General features: G+C 39.4%; 1 protein-coding gene across 1 annotated transcript in view; it reads right to left on the reverse strand.

Annotated features, from left to right (window-relative positions):
• Positions 1-19,959, reverse strand: part of COL3A1 (collagen type III alpha 1 chain) — an 84,612-nt gene that overhangs the window by 36,040 nt on the left and 28,613 nt on the right. Inside the window, exons 3-10 of the mRNA XM_087707997.1 lie at positions 16,350-16,397; positions 14,267-14,383; positions 10,782-10,838; positions 7,524-7,595; positions 6,368-6,421; positions 3,356-3,409; positions 1,550-1,603; positions 1-6 (exon numbers count right to left, since the gene is read on the reverse strand). The exon at positions 1-6 is cut by the window's left edge and continues 48 nt beyond it. Coding sequence (XP_087564123.1) covers positions 1-6; positions 1,550-1,603; positions 3,356-3,409; positions 6,368-6,421; positions 7,524-7,595; positions 10,782-10,838; positions 14,267-14,383; positions 16,350-16,397 — 462 coding nt within the window. The remainder of the gene's footprint in view (positions 7-1,549; positions 1,604-3,355; positions 3,410-6,367; positions 6,422-7,523; positions 7,596-10,781; positions 10,839-14,266; positions 14,384-16,349; positions 16,398-19,959) is intronic.

Genomic DNA, 19,959 nt, shown 5'->3' on the forward strand with positions numbered 1-19,959 from the left:
GTGGCCCTAAATTAAGAGAGAGAGAGAGAGAGGGAGGGAGGGAGGGAGGGAGAAAGAGAGAGAGAGAGCACAAATAAGATGAGAACAATTGCATTGAAAGGTTATGATGATCAGGAAATGATAAACAGGCTAAGAGTTTAAGCATGGCTAATGGAATACCTGAGGAATTATCCAGGGAATCAAACCAGAGAAAGCCAAAAGGAGGAATACTTCAGAATACAAAGGATGCCTCAATATTTCAAAAAAAAACACCTGATCCTTGGAATGGATTATTTCTGAATATTCAATTACAAGGTGTTTGTGTAATTAGATGACGTACCATGACTTTCTTTTTTTCCAAATAGATCTAAAAACAATTTTCCTCGGCTTTGATAGCAGAAAGAAACTGGTCTTTTTGCAAAACATGGATGCCACTACATTTTCTATGATTTTGTTCTTTGATGAGAAGCTGCCATAGGATGTGATTTTATGCTATTTGTCCTCTGCTTCATCTGTTGTCAGTCATGTTTAATTTGATTGATTGCTTTCGGTTTATAACTTTCAGATGTTACTGCTGTGGCACCCTCAGTTAGGTTCTCACTTTCTACCTGATGAAATGGCAGGGAGGATATATGAGTGAAGAAGAGAACTGTAAGCGTAGAAAGACTGTAACAGCATGGCTATTTTTACAACCGGGAATAAAACCTACAACTTTCTCATAGGCATAAAACTAGCAATAGCAATCAATATCATTGATAAACAGACATAAATCTTATAAGGGAAGCAAGAAAATAGGAGACCTGGAAATGGCTGAGCAAATTCAACAAGACAAAATATCTTATTTGTAACCTAGTTGTCAGATCACATAGATGGAAAGGCATTTTTTTTTAACTTATTTGTGCATTTCTTAATTGGGGAAGTGGGAGGTGGATGGGAGAATGCCTGGGTGGAGATGGGTGTCAAAGCATGCCTTTTCCCATCAACCCTAAGTTATGAAATAATAGGGTGCCATGACTTCTTCCCACAAAATAGAGCTTAGTTTGATATTGGTGGGGACTGAAGAATGCAGTAGGGGGACAATGACATAATTATATCACACAAGTAATTGAAATGGAGGTGTCTGGTATATAAATACACATACACACCAGGGCTGGGTTTCAACCGGTTCGCACCGGTCCCTGCGATCCAGTTGGTCACCGAACCCAGAAGTAAGTAACTTCCGGGAACGGCGAAGCCCCCCCCCCCGTGCCCGCGCGCGCCTGCACACCCGCGCCCGCTCCTTACCCGGTTTTTTTTAATTTCGCGCTTTCCACGCATGCGCAGAACGCCTGCGCGATCCTCCAGGAGCAGCTGGAGCATCGCGCAGACGCTAATATGCATGCGCGTGCCACGTGCATGCACGCGCGCGCCACGTGCGTGCGTGAGGACGCCGCCGGCCTCGTTCCAACCAATCCGGTTGGAACGGGGCGAGAAACCCACCCCTGATACACACAATGGAGTTTCTCAAAAGGCTTAGTACCTTTTAGGGTTAGTTCCCAACATATCCTCAAAGAAAAATGTGTTTACTTACAGGAAGGCCAGGCACGCCACGTTCTCCCGGTCTTCCAGGTCTTCCAGATTCTCCCTGAAGACACAATATACAATTATTACATGTAGACACTGACATACATACTCTATAGTCACTCTAAGATGGGCTAGAAAATAAGAACACATAGCGATGAAAAGAAGCTTTGGCTATATATTGTGGTGCTAGTGTATTTAGTATTTAGTATTTAGTATTTATTAATACTTATAGGCCACCCTTTTCCCTGAGGGGACTCAGGGTGGCTTACATAAAATGAGGGGAGGGGGTATACAAACATTAGACATACACAATACATAGAAGTAAAATAATAAGCAACATTCATTCATCATTCGGGTGGGGGCAATTATCTTTGTCCCCAGGCCTGACGGGCTAGCCAGGTCTTGAGGGCTGTGCGGAAGGCCTGGACGGTGGTGAGGGTACGAATCTCCATGGGGAGATCGTTCCAAAGGGTCGGAGTTACTACTGAAAAGGCTCTCCTCCGTGTAGTTGCCAGTCAGCACTAGTGCTGGTTGGCCTTACAAGAATTAGGGCAACTGGAATATTTCCTCCCCACAACCAAGATATCTTCAGTAGACTTCCAGACAAAATCTGTCTTGTTTTCTTTCAGCACATCTGGCGGGTCTTTTGACTGATAATGAAAGAATTTACAAGTGGTTGTTTTATACCATTATCTCCTGAACCACTCAGTCAGAAAATTGACCATTACATCATCTAGCAGTTTTATGCATGATGGAATGGAAAGTCTTCTAGATTGCTATGAGTTTATATATGGGTAGTGAAAGCTAACCAAAGACATTCACTGATAACAGACCACACAAAAATTAACCAAAAATATGTATCTATATGTAGGGCATTTGCTCAACTGAAGTGCTCCTAATGAGATGATATTGATTTAGTTGGCTTGACCGCATTGCAATGCACTTAGGATGCTATTCATAAAATGATTCTACATGATTAGTGGAATGTTCTTTTTTTGCATTTTTCTCTATCCCCATAGAATGATACGATCTAAATAAGGAGTTCTGAGGAAAATTGCTCAGAAATCACCTCTCCTTTTTCTGTCAACAGAAGCCTCTTCTAGATCCAAGGACTTCATGAATGAATAGACCCCTTCCAATAGTGAAGAGCAAAAATATGTCTTTGCTAATGCAGAAATATTAGGCTACCTTAGTTAATAAGCACTGCAGGAGTTCATTAACCAACAGACCTTATCTTTTTAGTTATGTCTTTAATGAAATCTAATTATTGAATCTTTAACCTGCTTTTCATGGAAGAAACTGTCTAAAGGCTAGGGTACAAACAATTCAAACAATTTACAGTATAATAACTTAGAACAACTTTTAAAGAAACATTCTTTCTGAAAAAACTTTAAAAATCTAAAATTCTGCCTCACAGGATGGAAACTAGTTGATTTCTACTTCACTGTACTGTAAATACATAAAAGAGCTTTGGGTTGAAACATCAATCAAAATCAAGATGCCAAAATCTGTGAAAAATCACATTTGGATCCAGCATATGAATGCTTTCTTTAAAAAAAAATATGTTTGGCTTTATTATTCTTTCCTCTTCAAGCAATGTTTTTCTCCCCCACCCCCCCAAAAAATCTGCTTTTAAGTATTAGGCAACTTTCTATGTTGAACTGTCCTGTGCCCCCCCCCCCCCAAAGATTAAACTCAGAGGAAGGGGCCTTTAATTACGGCAAGTATATCACTCATACTATATGTATCTTTAGAGTGACATGCCAAAAAACCCACTTTATCTTTATTCATGTATTGATAATCAAAAACTTACATCTTTTCCTGAAGGCCCAGGGGGTCCTATCATTCCTGGAGGGCCAGGAGCACCCTGGAAAGAAAAATAAAGTTACATAAAAGCCGAAGATAAACAGATGCTTTCCTTTTTGAACTAGTTTGGTGTAGTGGTTAAAGCACCAAACTAGCTCTCAGAGAAACCAGGTGGTTGTGAGTTCTAGTCCCTCTTTATGCATAAAACCATCCAGGTGAACTGGGCTCAGTCATTGCCTGTCAGCCCCTATGAAGACAGCAATGGCAAATACTGATTTGAAGGCATATACTCCTTCCCCAAATTATAAAAATGTAGGATGACAAATCAAATTTCTCACTGAGGAATTCAGATCTGAGGGAAGTATATTTTGTGTATTGCTAGGCCATTGCAAAGTGATTGAGTTGCTGATTGTATACATCACTTTCTGTTTCAACAATATCAAAATATATGTGAGATTTTAAAAGCAAGCTAAATATTTTGCTAATTACGTAACATACAGTAATAGGCTTTGGAAGTATTTCAAGGATATGATTTTTCTATACTTCTACCAGCTTCCCTCCCCAAAACTGAGATTACAGTTTCTCTTCAAACTGATTTTGAGGATTTGGTAAATGAAGTTGTGGAACAGAACACAGTGGGTTCCTGCAGACATCTTCACTTCTTTCTTGAGAAATGGTGAGTAGGAGTTAAAAATTACTGTCCCATCCCAGGATGAGTTGTAACATGGCCTATTAACAAAAGAAAACAGCCTACAACACCCCCCACCCCAGCTCCACTCCCTATTCTCATCTTTTTTTTTTACATTGCATTATTTGTCTGGCTGTCTGAAAAATAAAAACACCTCAAAGTGCTCCTATGAGGAGAGATCTGAAAACTGCAGATTTTTAAACAGCCATTCCTCTTAAAAGACCTACTAATGCAGGTCTAGCCTGTGTGTTAAGTGGTGGAGTGAAGCAAGAATTCCCATTAATGGTGAAACAGCCATGAAAAATGAAACTATATTAGAAGAGAAACTAGCTTTTCAATAGCCAAATACTGGAAATAATTTCATGTGTTTGTCATATTTCAAATCCTTGAAAATAAATTGGTTTCACGCAAGCCCAAAATCTGAGAGAGAACTTTTATAAGATGTTTTATAGATGGCATTTAGATCCAAAAAAAAAACAAAAAACCCTGGCTTGCATGTATCCGAATTTACAACCTAAATGCTGGAGATGTGATTGTGTTGATGCTACATATTACCATATATGGTGGACTTGTAAAAAGGTTAAAGCATTTTGGATAAAAATATGGTGGATTATGCAAAATATTCTTAAAAAGAGGATAAAGTTTACCCCTCAGTTATTCCTGTTAGGTATAACTACTGATTGTACTGTTATAGAGACTAACTTGATTTTGCATTTAATAATCGCAGCAGGACTGTTGGTGGCGCAATACTGGAAGAAGGAAGATTTGCCTACTCTTCAAGAATGAACATTAAAAGTAACAAACTTAGCAGAGATGGCTAAAATATCAGCATATCTTAAGGACCACTCAGATGAGAAATATAAACTGGAGTGGAGAAGATGGATTGACTATATTCAAAATAAATATGGGACTAAGAAATTCCAGATAGTTTATGACTGAAAAAGCGAGGAATGATATAATCTGTTAAGAGTTAGCCTAACAAAAGAGGAGTTAAAGCTCAAATGAAAGATGATACTAACTTTTTTAAAGTTTATTTTAGAATATGTTTGTTAAAGATTTATACCCTGTATTTGTTCTGGGAAGTTGGGGGGGGGGAGGTTGGGGGGGGTTCGGGTTTTGAGGGTGGGAGAGGGGAGGTAAATATTTGTAAAAGCCTTTTTTTAAAAAAAAATCAATAAGAAAATAAATTGGTTCAGCCACTAAATATGAAATAATTATAACAATGCTGCGGGCCCTGCTGATGAGGTACCTTTGTCTGATTATAGTGCCATTTAATTAAGTGTAGAATAACACAATATTCTGTTACATAATTATTTCTTTTCTTATGGGGACATATATTTAAAAGCATATACATTATATTTTCTTTAAAAAAAAGGTAGCAACTTGGTTTATTCCTGATCTGATCTGCTCCAAACAAAAAGTTGATCTCCAGAAGAATGTTCAACTTATGGAAGAATAGATTTTCACCAAATCACCCTTCCTCCAGTTGTATTCAGCATCATAACCTTTTGGAAAACTCCCCAATCTACCAGGGCATATTTTCAGAAAAAGATTGCAGAGAGGATGAAACTAAGTATTCATCCCATTATTACCTGGAATGATGTCGTTTACAGAATTTTTCCCTATCACATTTAGATCCAAACCATTGTAGGCCACGTCTGCTCTCAAATCATAGCTCTAAAAAGCTCTTGCATGTTGTTAGAAAGTTCCTTGGTAAACACACAGCTTTTAAAATACAGTTGTATATATGTGTGGGTGATTGTCCATGACCTCTAAACAACACAATAGTCCAAGAGGCATATGCTTTCATTGATTCACTGACAAATGTGCGCCCGACAAATGTGCTTTGACAAAACCGCGCCGATGAAACCGCACCACGACGAAACAAACAACATAGTGGGACGCAAAAACAACGTTATAACCCTAACCCTAATCCTAACCCTAACCTCTAACATTGTTTTTGCGTCCCACTATGTTGTTTGTTTGGTCGTGGCGCGGTTTTGTCGGCATGGTTTTGTCAGTGCGCATTTGTTGGACGCGCATTTGCCGGGTCACACTTTCATTAACTCATGAAGCAAATTACTTTTCAAACTGGATAACTAACACATGTACACCACTGGTGGGATTCAAATAATTTAACAACCGGTTCTCTGCCCTAATGAATTCTTCCAACAACCAGTTCACCAAACTGCTCAGAAAGTTTACAACCAGTTCTCCTGAAGTGGTGTGAACTGGCTGAATCCCACCACTGATGTACACACAAACAAGTCTATCTTACAATATGATATACTGTATAGTATGAGATCTTCAGAAATCAATATTGATACTTACAGGAGCTCCAGCTTGCCCAGGTTCACCGGGTGTACCTTGGTATCCATGAGGTCCCTAATGAAGAAAAGAGGAGTTGCTTTCATTAGATCACTGTATACCATATCTACAATCAGATGGAACAAATTTCCACTATGTGAATAATCAGATTATTAGGAACGATAGGGAATTGGACCAGATGAACCCATTCTATTTCATTTGTGCATATAATAATGTAATGTGTCTTATAAGTAATTGCTCTTTTTGTACAAAGCACTATATAAAGGAATGTTGGTTTTCTGTGTTTCTTTTGTCCTCCTTCCTCCTACCCCTATGGAAGGGGTATCTACCAAGTGGGGGTAATAAAACTCAAGTTAGCAGCCACAACTATACAATCAGCCTTCCCCCTATATCCTGTCCCGTGGGCTGCATTAGAATTGATTCTCATTATATCTGAATATGATGAGAGCCACTTTGATGTAGTCACAGGCTAGAAACAGGAGACTGTGATTTCTAATCCTGTCTTAGACACAAAAATGCCAGCTGGGTGGCCACTTTCTCTTAGTCCTAGAAAACAGGCAATGGCCATCCGCTTCTGAAATCTTGCCAAGAAAACTTCAGAAACTTGTGTAGGCATTTTCTGGAAGTCAAGATTGATTCAAAGGCAGCTTCCCTTCCTCACTAGAAGTGGATTGCTCCTGATTTGGCCTGGTTCAGGTGAACAGGTAGTAGTGGTGGTGGGAGGCTTTGTCTGCCCACCCAGATGCTTTTGCGCATGTGCAGAAGCATTGCGAGAGCATACGAGCGCGAGTGCATGCACAAGTAAACCAGTAGTAAAAATAATGGAAACCCACCACTGCTCCCCATCTCTGAATTCTGTTTATCTTAAAACAAAGTCTATAGTTTGGCAGTGATCCAGATGCAATACCCTATTTTGTTTTAAATACTTAACATTCCAAAATTTAAAGACAGCCTTTCAGAAAACGTATTGGTTCAAAATATCTTTAGCAGCCCTACTAAATAGCAGAAGGCTACTGAATGTATTGTTCTTTGCTGTGCTCAAACTATGTTCCTTAGAGTTTAATGCACAATCTTGCCTTCCTTAGTGACATGGTTATCATAACCAACCAACAGTATAAAATATAACTTGAAAGCAGAAAAAGAAATGACAAATACTTACAGTTGGACCTGGAGGACCAGTATGACCAGGAGGGCCAGCAGGACCAGGTGGGCCAGGAGGGCCGCCACCACCCTATGGGGAAGATTGAAAAACAATGCAATGAATTGCAGATAAAATTTTTAATTCTGTATCGAAATAGAGTGCAAAGGGCAGTGCGTATACTGTAACAAAAGCGAGTTATGTGAAAAGTGGAAATGCTTTTAACTTGACCTGCTCTAGTGTTAAATCAGCATTTCAGTTCAGTTTCAATTGGTTTCACTTCCTAGGCTGGGGTTAAGACAAAAATAACTCATTACACACAAAGCAATGAACAAGGCAGCTCCAGTCAGTAGGATGAGATAGAAGGTTCTGTTGGTAAGCCAAGTTCATTTGTGTGCTGCCTGTGATTAATTATGGATTCTGGGAATTGAGACATACCCCAAGTTGACCTAAGTAGAGTTACCAGTTCCTCACCTGGGGACTCTGCTTGTCTCATGGGAAAACTTGGGAAAGGTAGTATAAGGCTATGAACTTTGAGCACTAGGGAAAAGGTACATGACTTATTTGATCTCTCTCTCTCTCTCTTTCTCGTAGTAGCATGGCCATTTTCTTTTCTCTACATATTGTTTCGCTCTATCTTGTTTTAAAAATGCATATCCAACTTCTCTGCAAGAATGTTGTATGGTTTGTTGAATAAGATTGCAAGATGTTCACTCTTGTTCATTAACTAAATATCCAGCTCTCTTCACCTTTATTGAACACATACAATTTTAATAGAAATTGGGATGTGTAGGCCAGATACATGATATTTAGTCCTAAATATATATATATATATATATATATGAGCTGGAAATAGTTTATGTGAATTAAAAATAATAAATAAAGAAATCAGTGACATAAGAGATGTATGGGCAAAGAAATATTTCTTTCGGTGAACTGCTATGATGAAAAAAATGGGTTGACTTCATTTTGTAAGGTGATTCATTAGGACTCATTAGATGATTGGGGCTATCATCTCATTTTTGTTAAGCAGAAAGTATGCAATTGTATCTTGGTAAGCAATGAAATATTAAAAGTAATTGCTTGTCCTAGAATTTTGGCATAACTCTGTTGAATCATCTACTACAGGGTCTTTAACTATGGCAACTGTAAGACTTGTGAACTTCAACTTCCAGAATTCCACAATTCTGGAAGTTGAAGTTCACAAAGTTGCCAAGGTTGGAGACTTCTGATATGCAGGGCTTCGTACATTCATGCCCATCCAGAGCCCTATATACCCAGCAACTCAGTTTGAAGTTTTGCAAACAGCTCCATTAATCCCAATGGAAATGATTTATAAAGGGGGAAATGCAGGGAAAGGATCTTTGTCCTTTGTCACACATTCTTGGATCCATTAAAAAAAATGATATAGAAAATATAAACAAGAATCAATATTGGGGCATTCAATTTTTTTTTTCTTTTTAAATACAGTGCCACTGGTAAGATATAACCATAGATGTCTTTCTCTGCTAGATGCTCTGTAGTGATATTTAGGACTTAGGACTTAATCTTCGTAAATGTCAACGTCCATAAGGCAGTGACCGTTGCATTGTGAAGGCCAGGGGCAGGACATCACGGATTACAGCACGCCATTGATCCCGATTTAGGGCGGCTTGTTGGGCATCGGTTTGAACCCAGCCTATGAGAAACCATAGCCGGTCATAAGCCCGGATAAATGGGGAGTGTTGGTTCCCGTGGCGACGGAACCGTGAAACAAGCTGAGAACCCAATGGCAGGACAATGGTAGTGATATTTAATATCAAATTCAATAACTTAACTGCTATCTGGAAATTACAAAAGTTACAGTCCCACATATCTGGAAGACACATCTAATTGCTGTAGTCCTTCTGGCCATCCATTCCCCAAACAACCCTCCCATGAAAAACCAGCACCTCTCAGGCACTTTATCAACCAAAGACATGAAAGAAGACGACATTTCTGGTTCATACATCTCAGATGCAGAAGCCAGCGGTAGGCTACAAACAACAGAAGCTGTAAGAAGGAAAAAATGGTGAGCAACTGGAAACATATGAATGAATTATGAAGGATGGATGGATGGATGGATGGATGGATGGATGGATGGATTGATGGATGGATGGATGGATGACTAAAAGCAGAAAAACGCTGTGAGAAGCAGAAGACAAATGAATTTCATGATTTATAACATGGTAACAAATGGACAACGTAGGAGAGAAGTAGACATCCAGGAAAGTCTGTTGAGAGCACTTTTAATAGCCCACCGTGAGGTCAGTTGCCCTTTTCACAGATTATGCAGATATCACACATCCACATATCGACGCACACACACATTTTTACATTTTTTCAAAATATTTGCTTTCATTAATTTTTGTTTGTGAACAGAATTTATGTGCTGCGTTTTATTTTTGTAGAAAAACTCAGCAGCTTACTCAAGGTCCAGGTGACTTATAGATACCACCATGGTACACTGTAGGTGCCTAATACCCATTTTTTTGGCATTCATCTGACGATGAGTTGTGTGATTTTTCTAAAAATGGAAAAACCTTCACACAATCCTTTTTCTTTACCTTCTACAACATCCCAATCCATCTCGAGGCCTGTGCCTAGATTGACCAACATATAAGAGGCAGCACCATCCCGAGTTAATTGAATTTTTAAAAATCCAAAATTGCCTCGTGTAACCTTGATTTGGTGTTTGCAACCAAGTTAATAACATAGCTTTATTTTGGAACATCACGTGGAATGATTGATCCGAATATATTTATTAAGGGAGGCTGAAAACTTTAAAAGTTAAAAAAAAAAGCTCTCCTATGTGAAAATAATGCTAAACAATTAACAAGTTGATTTATTACCCACTGATATCTGCATTCTGGAAATAGCAAATACTGTGCAATTAGTAGCCCAGAAAATTTGTTGCAGTGGAGAAAGAAGAGGAAAAAGATCTAGACAAAAAGAATTGGAAGAGCAAACATTGCAGGAAACACATGGGAACAAAAAGCAGGTGATGAAAACAGCTGAGGGGGTTGCTGTAAAATGTAAAAAGGAAAAGAAACAAAAATATGAGGCAGAAACATCAAGTACATCTTTGGTTTGATAAATGGTTTCCAGGAGTATATCTAATCATAAATCCGAGGGAGAATACTGCTTTAATCCAGTTACGTTTTAGGCAACCATAAATCAGAATTCGTTTGCTAGATAACCTGTGCAAGAAAAGAAAAGAGAAACCATTTAAGCAGCATAAAGGTCATGCTACTATCTTACAGTTAAAACGCCTGGGCCTGGTCCAGCCTTGTCATAGTCATACTGAGGAGAATAGCTCTGCAGTAGAAAACAAATTGAAAAGAGAAGTAGTTGTTATAAATGAATAGGTCATCGATTGATACATTAGGAACATTTTTACACACACACACACACACACACACACACACACACACACACACACACACACACACACAGTGATGGGATTCAGCCGGTTCGCACCTATTCGGGAGAACCGGTTGGTAACTTTCTAAGCAGTTCGGAGAGCCAGTTGTTAGAAGAAACATTATTTTATTTTTTTCCCACTTTACAGGGCTAATCCTGTAAGGAAGGCAGGAAGGAAACATTTTGGTGTTGTTTTTAGCCTCATCTTTATTGCCCTGCTTACAGAAACTGCCTCTCCGGTTAACCCTTATTACATTGTAACAGCTAAGGCGAAGCACCCATCGACGTGAGTTGGCCACAGCCATATTGTCAATGACCACCGAGCTATGCCTACCCAGCACGGTCCCAAGCCTTTTACAACATGGTCATTATGGCAGAGAAACGGTTGTTAAATTATTTGAATCCCATTACTGCACACACACACATACAGAGTATATACTCATCCCTTAAACAGATATCCCCTCAGCTTGGAATCATAGGCCATACCTTCATTCATTGGTGGATAAATCAAACCCCAATTATTTTAAGGGTTTATATTCGGGAACATAAATCCCAGCAACTTATATCCCAACAGCTTGGAAAGTTACTGAAGAGACAGAGCAAGGGGTGGAAAACCTGTGAGCAATAATTAGATACAGTGGCTGGGGATGCTGGAAATTGTTGCATCTGGGTGACCAAAGGCTTCCATTTAGATTGCTCCAGGAATGAGATCAAGCTTTGCTGAGAAAAAAATAATTCCAATGTTTCAGGAGACCCAAATGTACAATAAGAAGAAATGTGAAGAATTGGTTGGCTGGAAAGGGGTACAGGATACCAGTTTAGAGAAAGTCATGGGGGATAGGTAGGATTTTTCAATTCGGTCTGTGTTAAGCCTTGCATCATAGGACATGGTCTAGAAAGCAAAAGTCATATTAACTTCAACATGGAGTTTTAATGTAAGAGTTGTGGTGAGATACAGCATGCTGGAAATTGCAAGAGGAAATCCCAACCATTATTTACTGGGGAGTTCATTCAGGTGGGATCTCTTTCAAGATTTTAAAATCTTCCCAAGCCTTTTACAACATGGACTGAACTGCTGTTTATGAGGTAAGCTACTAATTAGTTCCTCTCCTATTCATTGGTTGTTTATGCCTAAAGTTACCAGATTGAGCTCTGTCTTCTCAGACATACAGTTCACAACAGAGGCCAAAACAAGTAGACAATTACCATTTTCAGCTTGTCAACAGATAAGAAAATGGAATGGCAGGTTGAGAACCCACTGCAATACCCAGCAAGCTAAGCTGTTGTAATATAGTTCCTTGTGTAGGTGTAGCGGTCACCCATGGCCCAGTTCATAACAGGGCATGCAGAGCCACGCTGAACCACACAGGAGAAAACAAAGGTACTCATGTGAACAATTCAGGCAGAATGGGTACCCACAACATTTGTTACAAGATGTCAGGGTAACATGGTGGGAAGAGAAAGGAAGAAACAAGCTACAAGATCAACTAAATGGCACACCCGTCCATACATCAAAAACATTCTGGAAGCAGTAGGATGCAGCTTTTGAGATTGGCAAGTGGGCATTGCACATCACCCAGAGGCTACCATGTGAGGACAAACGATGCAGTGTAAAGATTGCTTGGAGGTGGGAGATACTTTCAATGTAATCTACTGGATCCCATGCACGGATTGCCTCTGTGACTATGTAGGACAGATGAGGAGGAAGCTAACCGCCAGATTGCAAGGACACAAGCAAGCGATCAGATGAGGAGACTCAGACTCATTGGTAGCCTCACATGGCAGTGAACATTAGTATTAGTATTTTGCAGATACTAAGATTGTTGGGTGAGCAGGCACAAAAACAGTCAGGAAGTGATTGAAGCCTAGGAAACGGCCACTCATCTGTCCTCGGGAATGCTGTTTGCCACAAGCTTATCAAGTACTTAGGAGGCAAGGGCTTGATAGCATAGGAAACAACAGCCAATGACTTAATCACTGGCCATCAACATCCCAATCAACAACTAAAAAGCCACATATAACCAGGCACCTTATGAATACCACACACCGAATAGCCCAAAGTATGCACTCTACTAGAGAGAAGTTCCTTGAGAATGGCCTCTAACATGAGTCCGAAAGCTTGGAAGACTAAATCTCTGGTCCAGGTGACCAACCCAGATTGGATCCTGCTAAAGTTTTTCCTATTTCTTTTTCAGACTCTTCAATCTTTCACAGCCTGTTAATTGGAAGAACCATTGGAAGTTTATTATACAATATCGATCTGGAGGGAATATATTTAAAATGTTTTAATGAGAAATTTTAATTGAATTTGTTTTGGTTGCATTTTAATATTTCATAATAGCTATCACATGGTAAGTCATTTCATTAATTTGGTTCAGAATCACTGAGAGGCCAGAAGCATGGATTTCCCAAGGTTGGAAGTACAGGGTACATGCAGGTTGAGTGCTTCTCCAATTCTCCACAGCAATCTCTCTTTGATTATCTCCTTTAATTTAGGTTTGCTGTGAACACCTCTTCCAACGTCTTCATAAATTTGGAAATTTATTTATATCCTATATTAACTAGCTCTTTAGTAAACTACATACAATTATAGTAAGATATGGTATTATCTACAGAACGTGTGAGAGAAATCCTGGTTGCCAAGCTATATGTGCAAACATGTAACATTTAGATTTTTGCCACCCAGAATGATTCTTGCCTTGTTCATCCCAATTTTTGCAGGGATTCCATAGAAATAACTCATCTAATTATACCCCACGCCATGTTGGCTGGAGAATTCTGGGGTTGAAGTCCATGTATCTTAAAATTGCAGAGATTGAAAAACATTGATCTAATTCATCTTTTGATAGGGACGCGGTGGCTCAATAGCTAAGATGCTGAGCTTGTCCAACAGAAAGGTCAGCAGTTCAGCAGTTTGAATCTCTAGCTCTGCGTAAGGGAGTGAGCTCCCATTACTTGTCCCAGCTTCTGCCAACCTAGCAGTTGGAAAGCATGTAAAAATGCAAGTAGAAAAATAGGAACCACCTTTGGTGGGAAGGTAACAGTGTTCAGTGCACCTTTGGCATTTAGTCATGCCAGCCACATGACCATGGAGACGTCATTGAACAGCTTTGGCTTTTCAGGTTAGAAAAGGAGATGAGTACTGCCCCCTAGAGTTGGGAACAACTAGCACGTATGTGGGAGGGGAATATTTACCTTTAATTGATCTTTTAACTTAAAAACCCCCCAACCCTTTGTGTTTCTGAACCAATGGCATGCCAAGCATTGCAGATTAACTTTTACACAGTAGCAAAATAAAAGATGACAGAGAGACTGTTACTTACACCTCCATTGAAACTTGGGCAATTTTGGCAGACTCCAGGGGGGCCAGGTTGACCAGGGTCTCCTGGCATGCCAGGGATACCAGGGGATCCATTTCTTCCAGGAGAACCAGGTGTGCCCTAAATATAATTTTCAGGGGGAAATGGGGAAAAAATGAATATCATGCACACTCAAATGGTTTCTTATTTAAGCAATACATGGAATGCTAAACAAAAGGAACTTTATGACTCCGAAGTCCTACTTATATGCATGTATTAAATATATGTAATTGGGGAGCTAAGATCTTTGATAGTGGATTGATGCAATCATTTTAATAATAGGATGCAACAGCTGCCCTGTCTGTTATATCAGCTCATATGTACTGAATAATCAGATCCACTCATTTTCTGGATATTTCAGTTGGGTTTAGAGTTGGTTTTGGCATCAAAATTGCCTTGGTCATTTGGATGATCTTTACTGGGAATGATAAAGGAGGAGTGCTGTTAATTAAGATAATTAATCCCATTACAGTAATTATCTTGAATGTTTCAGCAACTTTGATATCAATGCTATAGTGCGGTGGTTCTTACCTTTTCTTTACTATGGACTCCTAACTCAAGATTTAAATCATAACATTTCTTCAAGCCTTCACGGACCCCTATGATGACATTATGGGTCCATGAACCACAGCTACAGTGTCCTTCCAAAGATGTTGTTCAGATTAGTCCGGGAGGAACATGTCAGCCTTATTAAGTAGACTGAATTCAATTCCACAAGGTGGCTAAAACTTTTTATTGAAATTTGTTATAATTATAAATTTTGCAAGTATCAGTATGCTGTTCCTCCTCCCTCCTCCTCTCTCCTCCTCCTCCTCCACCACCACCTCCTCCTCGTCCTTCTCCTTCTCCTCCTCCTCCTCCTCCTCCACCACCACCACCACCACCACCACCACCACCACCACCACCACCACCACCACCACCACCTCCTCCTCCTCCTGCACTAAATTAGGGAGATATACTCCTGAGCCACTTCCTAATATTACCTGGACATTCTGGACTTAAAAAGTGCTTTAGTCCCTTTTGCCTGGACAATGGAGCCTTCCTGTTTCCATCTACTCCATAAAGAATAATTTTCCTTACTCTCCACAGAACAGCCTTGAAGTCATTTGACTAATAACTAATCAACAAATTAGGTGGCACTAGGAGATTTCTCCTTGAGAAATCTCCCAGCATTTTAGAAAAAAATATCAACTGAATGCTGATGAAGGTGAAGAAATAGAATCAGTACTTGACTCAGGTAATGAATTCAATGGGACCAATAAACTGGGGCCAATAAAAACTATCTTCTTCAGGACCATAAGGAAGTCCAAAAGCATCTTCTACCCAAGTCAATTTAGGAATCATTTTAAAAAAAAGATTAATGGTGAATGGCATCAGTTTACATTGTAGTGATAATTCAAACTTTATGTTACTAGGAGAGATAGAAAACTAGGTGACTTGTACCATGATGGTTATAGTTTTGCAATGGAGATGTACTAGCTGCAATGAAAGATCAAGGTAGTGCTGCCTCTTGATTACAATACCTTGAGTACAGAAGAATAGAAAAGAGGCATGCCATTAACTTGTTGCCTTGGAATTGGTACATTCCTTAGCAGTCCTTGATGTTATGTCTTGATGTTACACTTGATGTTATGTCCATGCCAATTTACCTTCAATTTCACATCAGAATAACTATCTAATGAGCAATCAAAGTAAATGCCTAGTGACAAAGATAGCAGGATATAGTACCTCCACAACTAACTGGTAAGTGGAAAAATAAAACTCAGCCTTCTTTGGGTCTTTAAAATACAAGTAGGGACCAATATTAGAACAACACATATTTTAATATGTGCTTCAATCCAGACAAATGAGCATATGGGATTGAAGCACATACTAAAACATGCCCTTTCTGGAATGAAAAAAAAATCCTTAAAAAACAAATGCATGTTGTTTTTAATGGAATGTTACAACTATATCTTGCATAAACAGGGTAGATTGAGTTGTCCATCCTTAATGTATTTTCAAACATTTCTATTTACAAGCAAAGGAATATATTAATTGAACTTACGGGATCTCCCTTTGGACCTTGTGGGCCCTGGACTACAGTTTTCTCGGGCTAGAAGGGAAAACAGAACACTGTCAGGCTGAGCAATAAATATAACACACATGCAAATTAAAACAATTAACCAGAATTTCAAATAAAACAAAAGATGTAATCAAACGAGTGAAATGCTATGGATATATTGGTACATGTTTAAGGGTAAGCAGGGATAACTTACACTCTCCAGAACTGCCAATCATTTGGACATGGTGGCTGGGGCTGATGAGATTTGGAATGCAACCACATTGGGAAGATCATGTTTCATGTATGGCTTACAAACCCAATACCTGTTGCCAGCTACTAATATTACATTACCTTGCATATTTTATATTTTCTAAAGTATGTAAATTTAATGCCAGGAATATAATGAACCAGTATTGAAGGTTATCATCTTTTTCATCTTTGTGATGACTTTCCTTTTCCTTCTCCCTTTCTGCTCAATATTTCCATTACTTTGGCCACTGAGAATGATAGCATTTTGGGTGAAGCATACGCTTCAGCTCCAATATAATCCATGAATATGGACTATAATCTTCTAGAAGTTCAGGAATAACTTGTAATGGTTTGGTTGGGCATCTGGTATACAAAACAAGAGATAACTATTCCTGCATACACAACCTCTGGGATTGTGGTATATTGTAGTTGTTACCTGATGAATCCTGAGGTTGTTTTTTTTTAACCCACACTTAATCAACTTGAAAGTGCCTAAAGTTTTATTTTAACCTCTCCTTATCATGATCTGAATAATCTAGAGAAAGAGTGGAGAGAGCATGAGGCACTACACATAGCCCCAGTCTATCCTTTCCCCAACAACACATGACTGGAGGCCTGAAGGTTATTTGAACTTGAATGTATTTGCATGAGGACAAGTTACAACTTTCCATGTGATCCGGCACCCTGATTTATGAAGATCATATAGATTGTGTGAAAAATTATACTCAAGTTTGAACAACCATCTGGAGATTAAGGTGAGTGGGAAGCCAGGAGATTAAGCCAGACTGCATGCACTGCTCTCTTCTAGCTTCAGGTTAAAGTCCTTCATATGTAGCAAGATTGCGATAGCCAATCCTGCTATGGATCTACACACGAGGTCTTATGTATGTGAAAAACCATAATTTTGTAGACATGTTCACAGTCTATGTGCAAGCATAGTATGTTCATGCTAAAAAGTGAAGGCAGGTTTTGCCGTCTTAATCCAGGAATTAGTAATTTAGCATAATGGCATTATGCTTATTTTTAAAAGCCATTGCTTAGATGTGAACTAACTTGGCCCCTGCAATATATGAAGCTGTTGTCAGCTCAACCAAGCAGGCCTGGCCTTGGTTAAAGGTTTGGTCACAGTGTCTCTAATTGGATGCCAGACATCCAGAAGTCTCTCTTAGTGAGCAGCTGGGCAACTGAAATTTTATTTTCTCCCATTGTCCTAGTGTGATGCTTTCTCATAGGCACTGATGGGAAGAGAAATGTCTTCAGCCATTTGTGTCTACCTTGAAGCTTTTCCTCTATCTATTGAGACAGGCCTGCTAAAAAGCTTTGTAAAAGTCTCGCGCGTGGACCTTCCATTATTTGCACTCAAATAAACATGATTATATGGCATAAATATAAATATTCCTTCTTTCAGGAAACTTTTGTGTGAAAAATTCATGAACATATGCAAAGTATGACAAACAACAGTGTATTATGTAATTTATAGAAGTTAACAATTGAAATCTAATCCATAATGTCTTTTCTGAAGAATATGGATTTCCTTCAACCTGGACACTATCAGATGTGATAGCCTTCCATTTCTATATTCCCTGTACAATGCAGCCTCTGCTGCGCATTCTGGGAATTGAAATCCACTGCCTTGGACAATGGACAGTTGGGGCAGTAGCTGTAAAATGGCTTCTACTGTACAGCGCAGTGGAGTTGCCATGGTAATGGCTTCACAGTATTCCACAAGGGGGCTCCCTTTGGTAAGGGGAAAAATCCAACATTAGAAATTACATTTGGTCCGGACATTTCTCCCCATAAATAAATACCCGGGAAATGCTGGGTTATCAACTAGTTCTTTATATATCTACTGAGAAGTAATATGCATTATATTCAGTGAAATCTAATCCCATATATGTTAACCTGGGCATAGGACTTTACTTTTATTTTATTAGCTGAATAAAATTAACAAAGGACTTTCAAACTATTGTGGGGAAAGAAGCAGTGGGACATCTTGATACATAAAAGAGACTAGTAGTTATGAAATAGTTTCAAAACTTAAGTTAAAAGTATGCATGTAAAGCTAAAATGGATAGAGATACTCCATTTTACAAAAGTTTCCATCTTGACTCACATCTGACTCAAACATTTTGAACATGTTTAACTAGCAGAAACCAAGTGTTCTGTGTGAACTTCTTCCCAACCATCCAGGCATTATGGGAGAGTTCCAGCTGAATTTCACTCTTGGCAAATCAAGCTGGGCCTTCTCTTGGGACTGAGTTTAGTGTTCTTTGGATCCACGTCTTTTGGCCGGAGCAAATATCCATAATACATGCCAGGCATTCAACTAAATATCAAGTCCAGGCCAATTTTGAAATGCTCAACCATTAGCAGCATCTTTCCATCGGGAAAGTGGAAAGAGCAATTCTTGGGAGATTGCTGTGAGACTTCCTTGGTTGATCCCTGGTTGGGAAGGATTACAAAAAAACATTTTTCTGCGGGATGTTTTGGCACTTTGCATTCTCTTCTAACGCTTCAGGAAGGACAAAGGTCTCTGTTATATATAAAAAGGAAGGATGTGAACCTTCCTGGGCCTCCATGAAACGGTCTGCTGGATTGTGAGGTGTGGTTTTGGAGCAGGGATGGGCAACCTGCAGCCTTCAAAAACAGATTGTATGCAGATGTTGGTCTACTTTGAAAAGTCTCCCAGCAGTTCAGATTTTTTGGCGGAATCAGTGTGTCCCTCCCTTGGCAACCCGCTTAACTGGAAGAGACACAGAGATATAGATAGGGATGTTTGGATGGGGAGAGAAAAGATGGAAGAGAGACAGGGAGGGGGAGAATAGCAGAAAGAGGAAGAGCAACTCTTTCTGTTGTGACTCTTTCTACTGACAACATTTGTTCCCTGGTAGATAATAGAATGTAGACCTATGAGGGGAAAAAAAAGCACCTGGAAATTTGGTTCTCTTGCAGCTTATTTAGATCTTTCCTACATTAATATCTCTTTCTATAACTCAGTGTCCAAAGCTTTTGAATATCAGGCCTGTAGCCATATTCCTTTTGGATCTTTGGACTGCCACACCTTCTATTATTCCACTATGCCTTTTTCTGTTGTGGGGATATGAGAGGGGGGGGGTTGTATGGAGTTAGATGCTATGTAGCCAAAAACAAAATTCCTTCTAGAAAGCCAAAGTCATCTTTTGTTTTTGCACCTCTGCACCTGACAGGAACTGGATGGGTGAAACTGCCAGCATGGCAGTGGAAGATTAGCCCATGTGATGGGCTAGTGTGTGTGTGGGGCAAGATCTGGGTGGGGAAAACTGGGAAGCTTTCAGATTCGGGTTTTCCCAGATGTGCCAACACGGCTCTTTTAATAAATTGGAAC

Source organism: Thamnophis sirtalis, unplaced genomic scaffold, assembly GCF_051295495.1.
Source record: "Thamnophis sirtalis isolate CommonGarterSnake01/CBP01778 unplaced genomic scaffold, rThaSir2_p1.2 scaffold_1, whole genome shotgun sequence".
Lineage (NCBI taxonomy): Eukaryota > Metazoa > Chordata > Lepidosauria > Squamata > Natricidae > Thamnophis > Thamnophis sirtalis.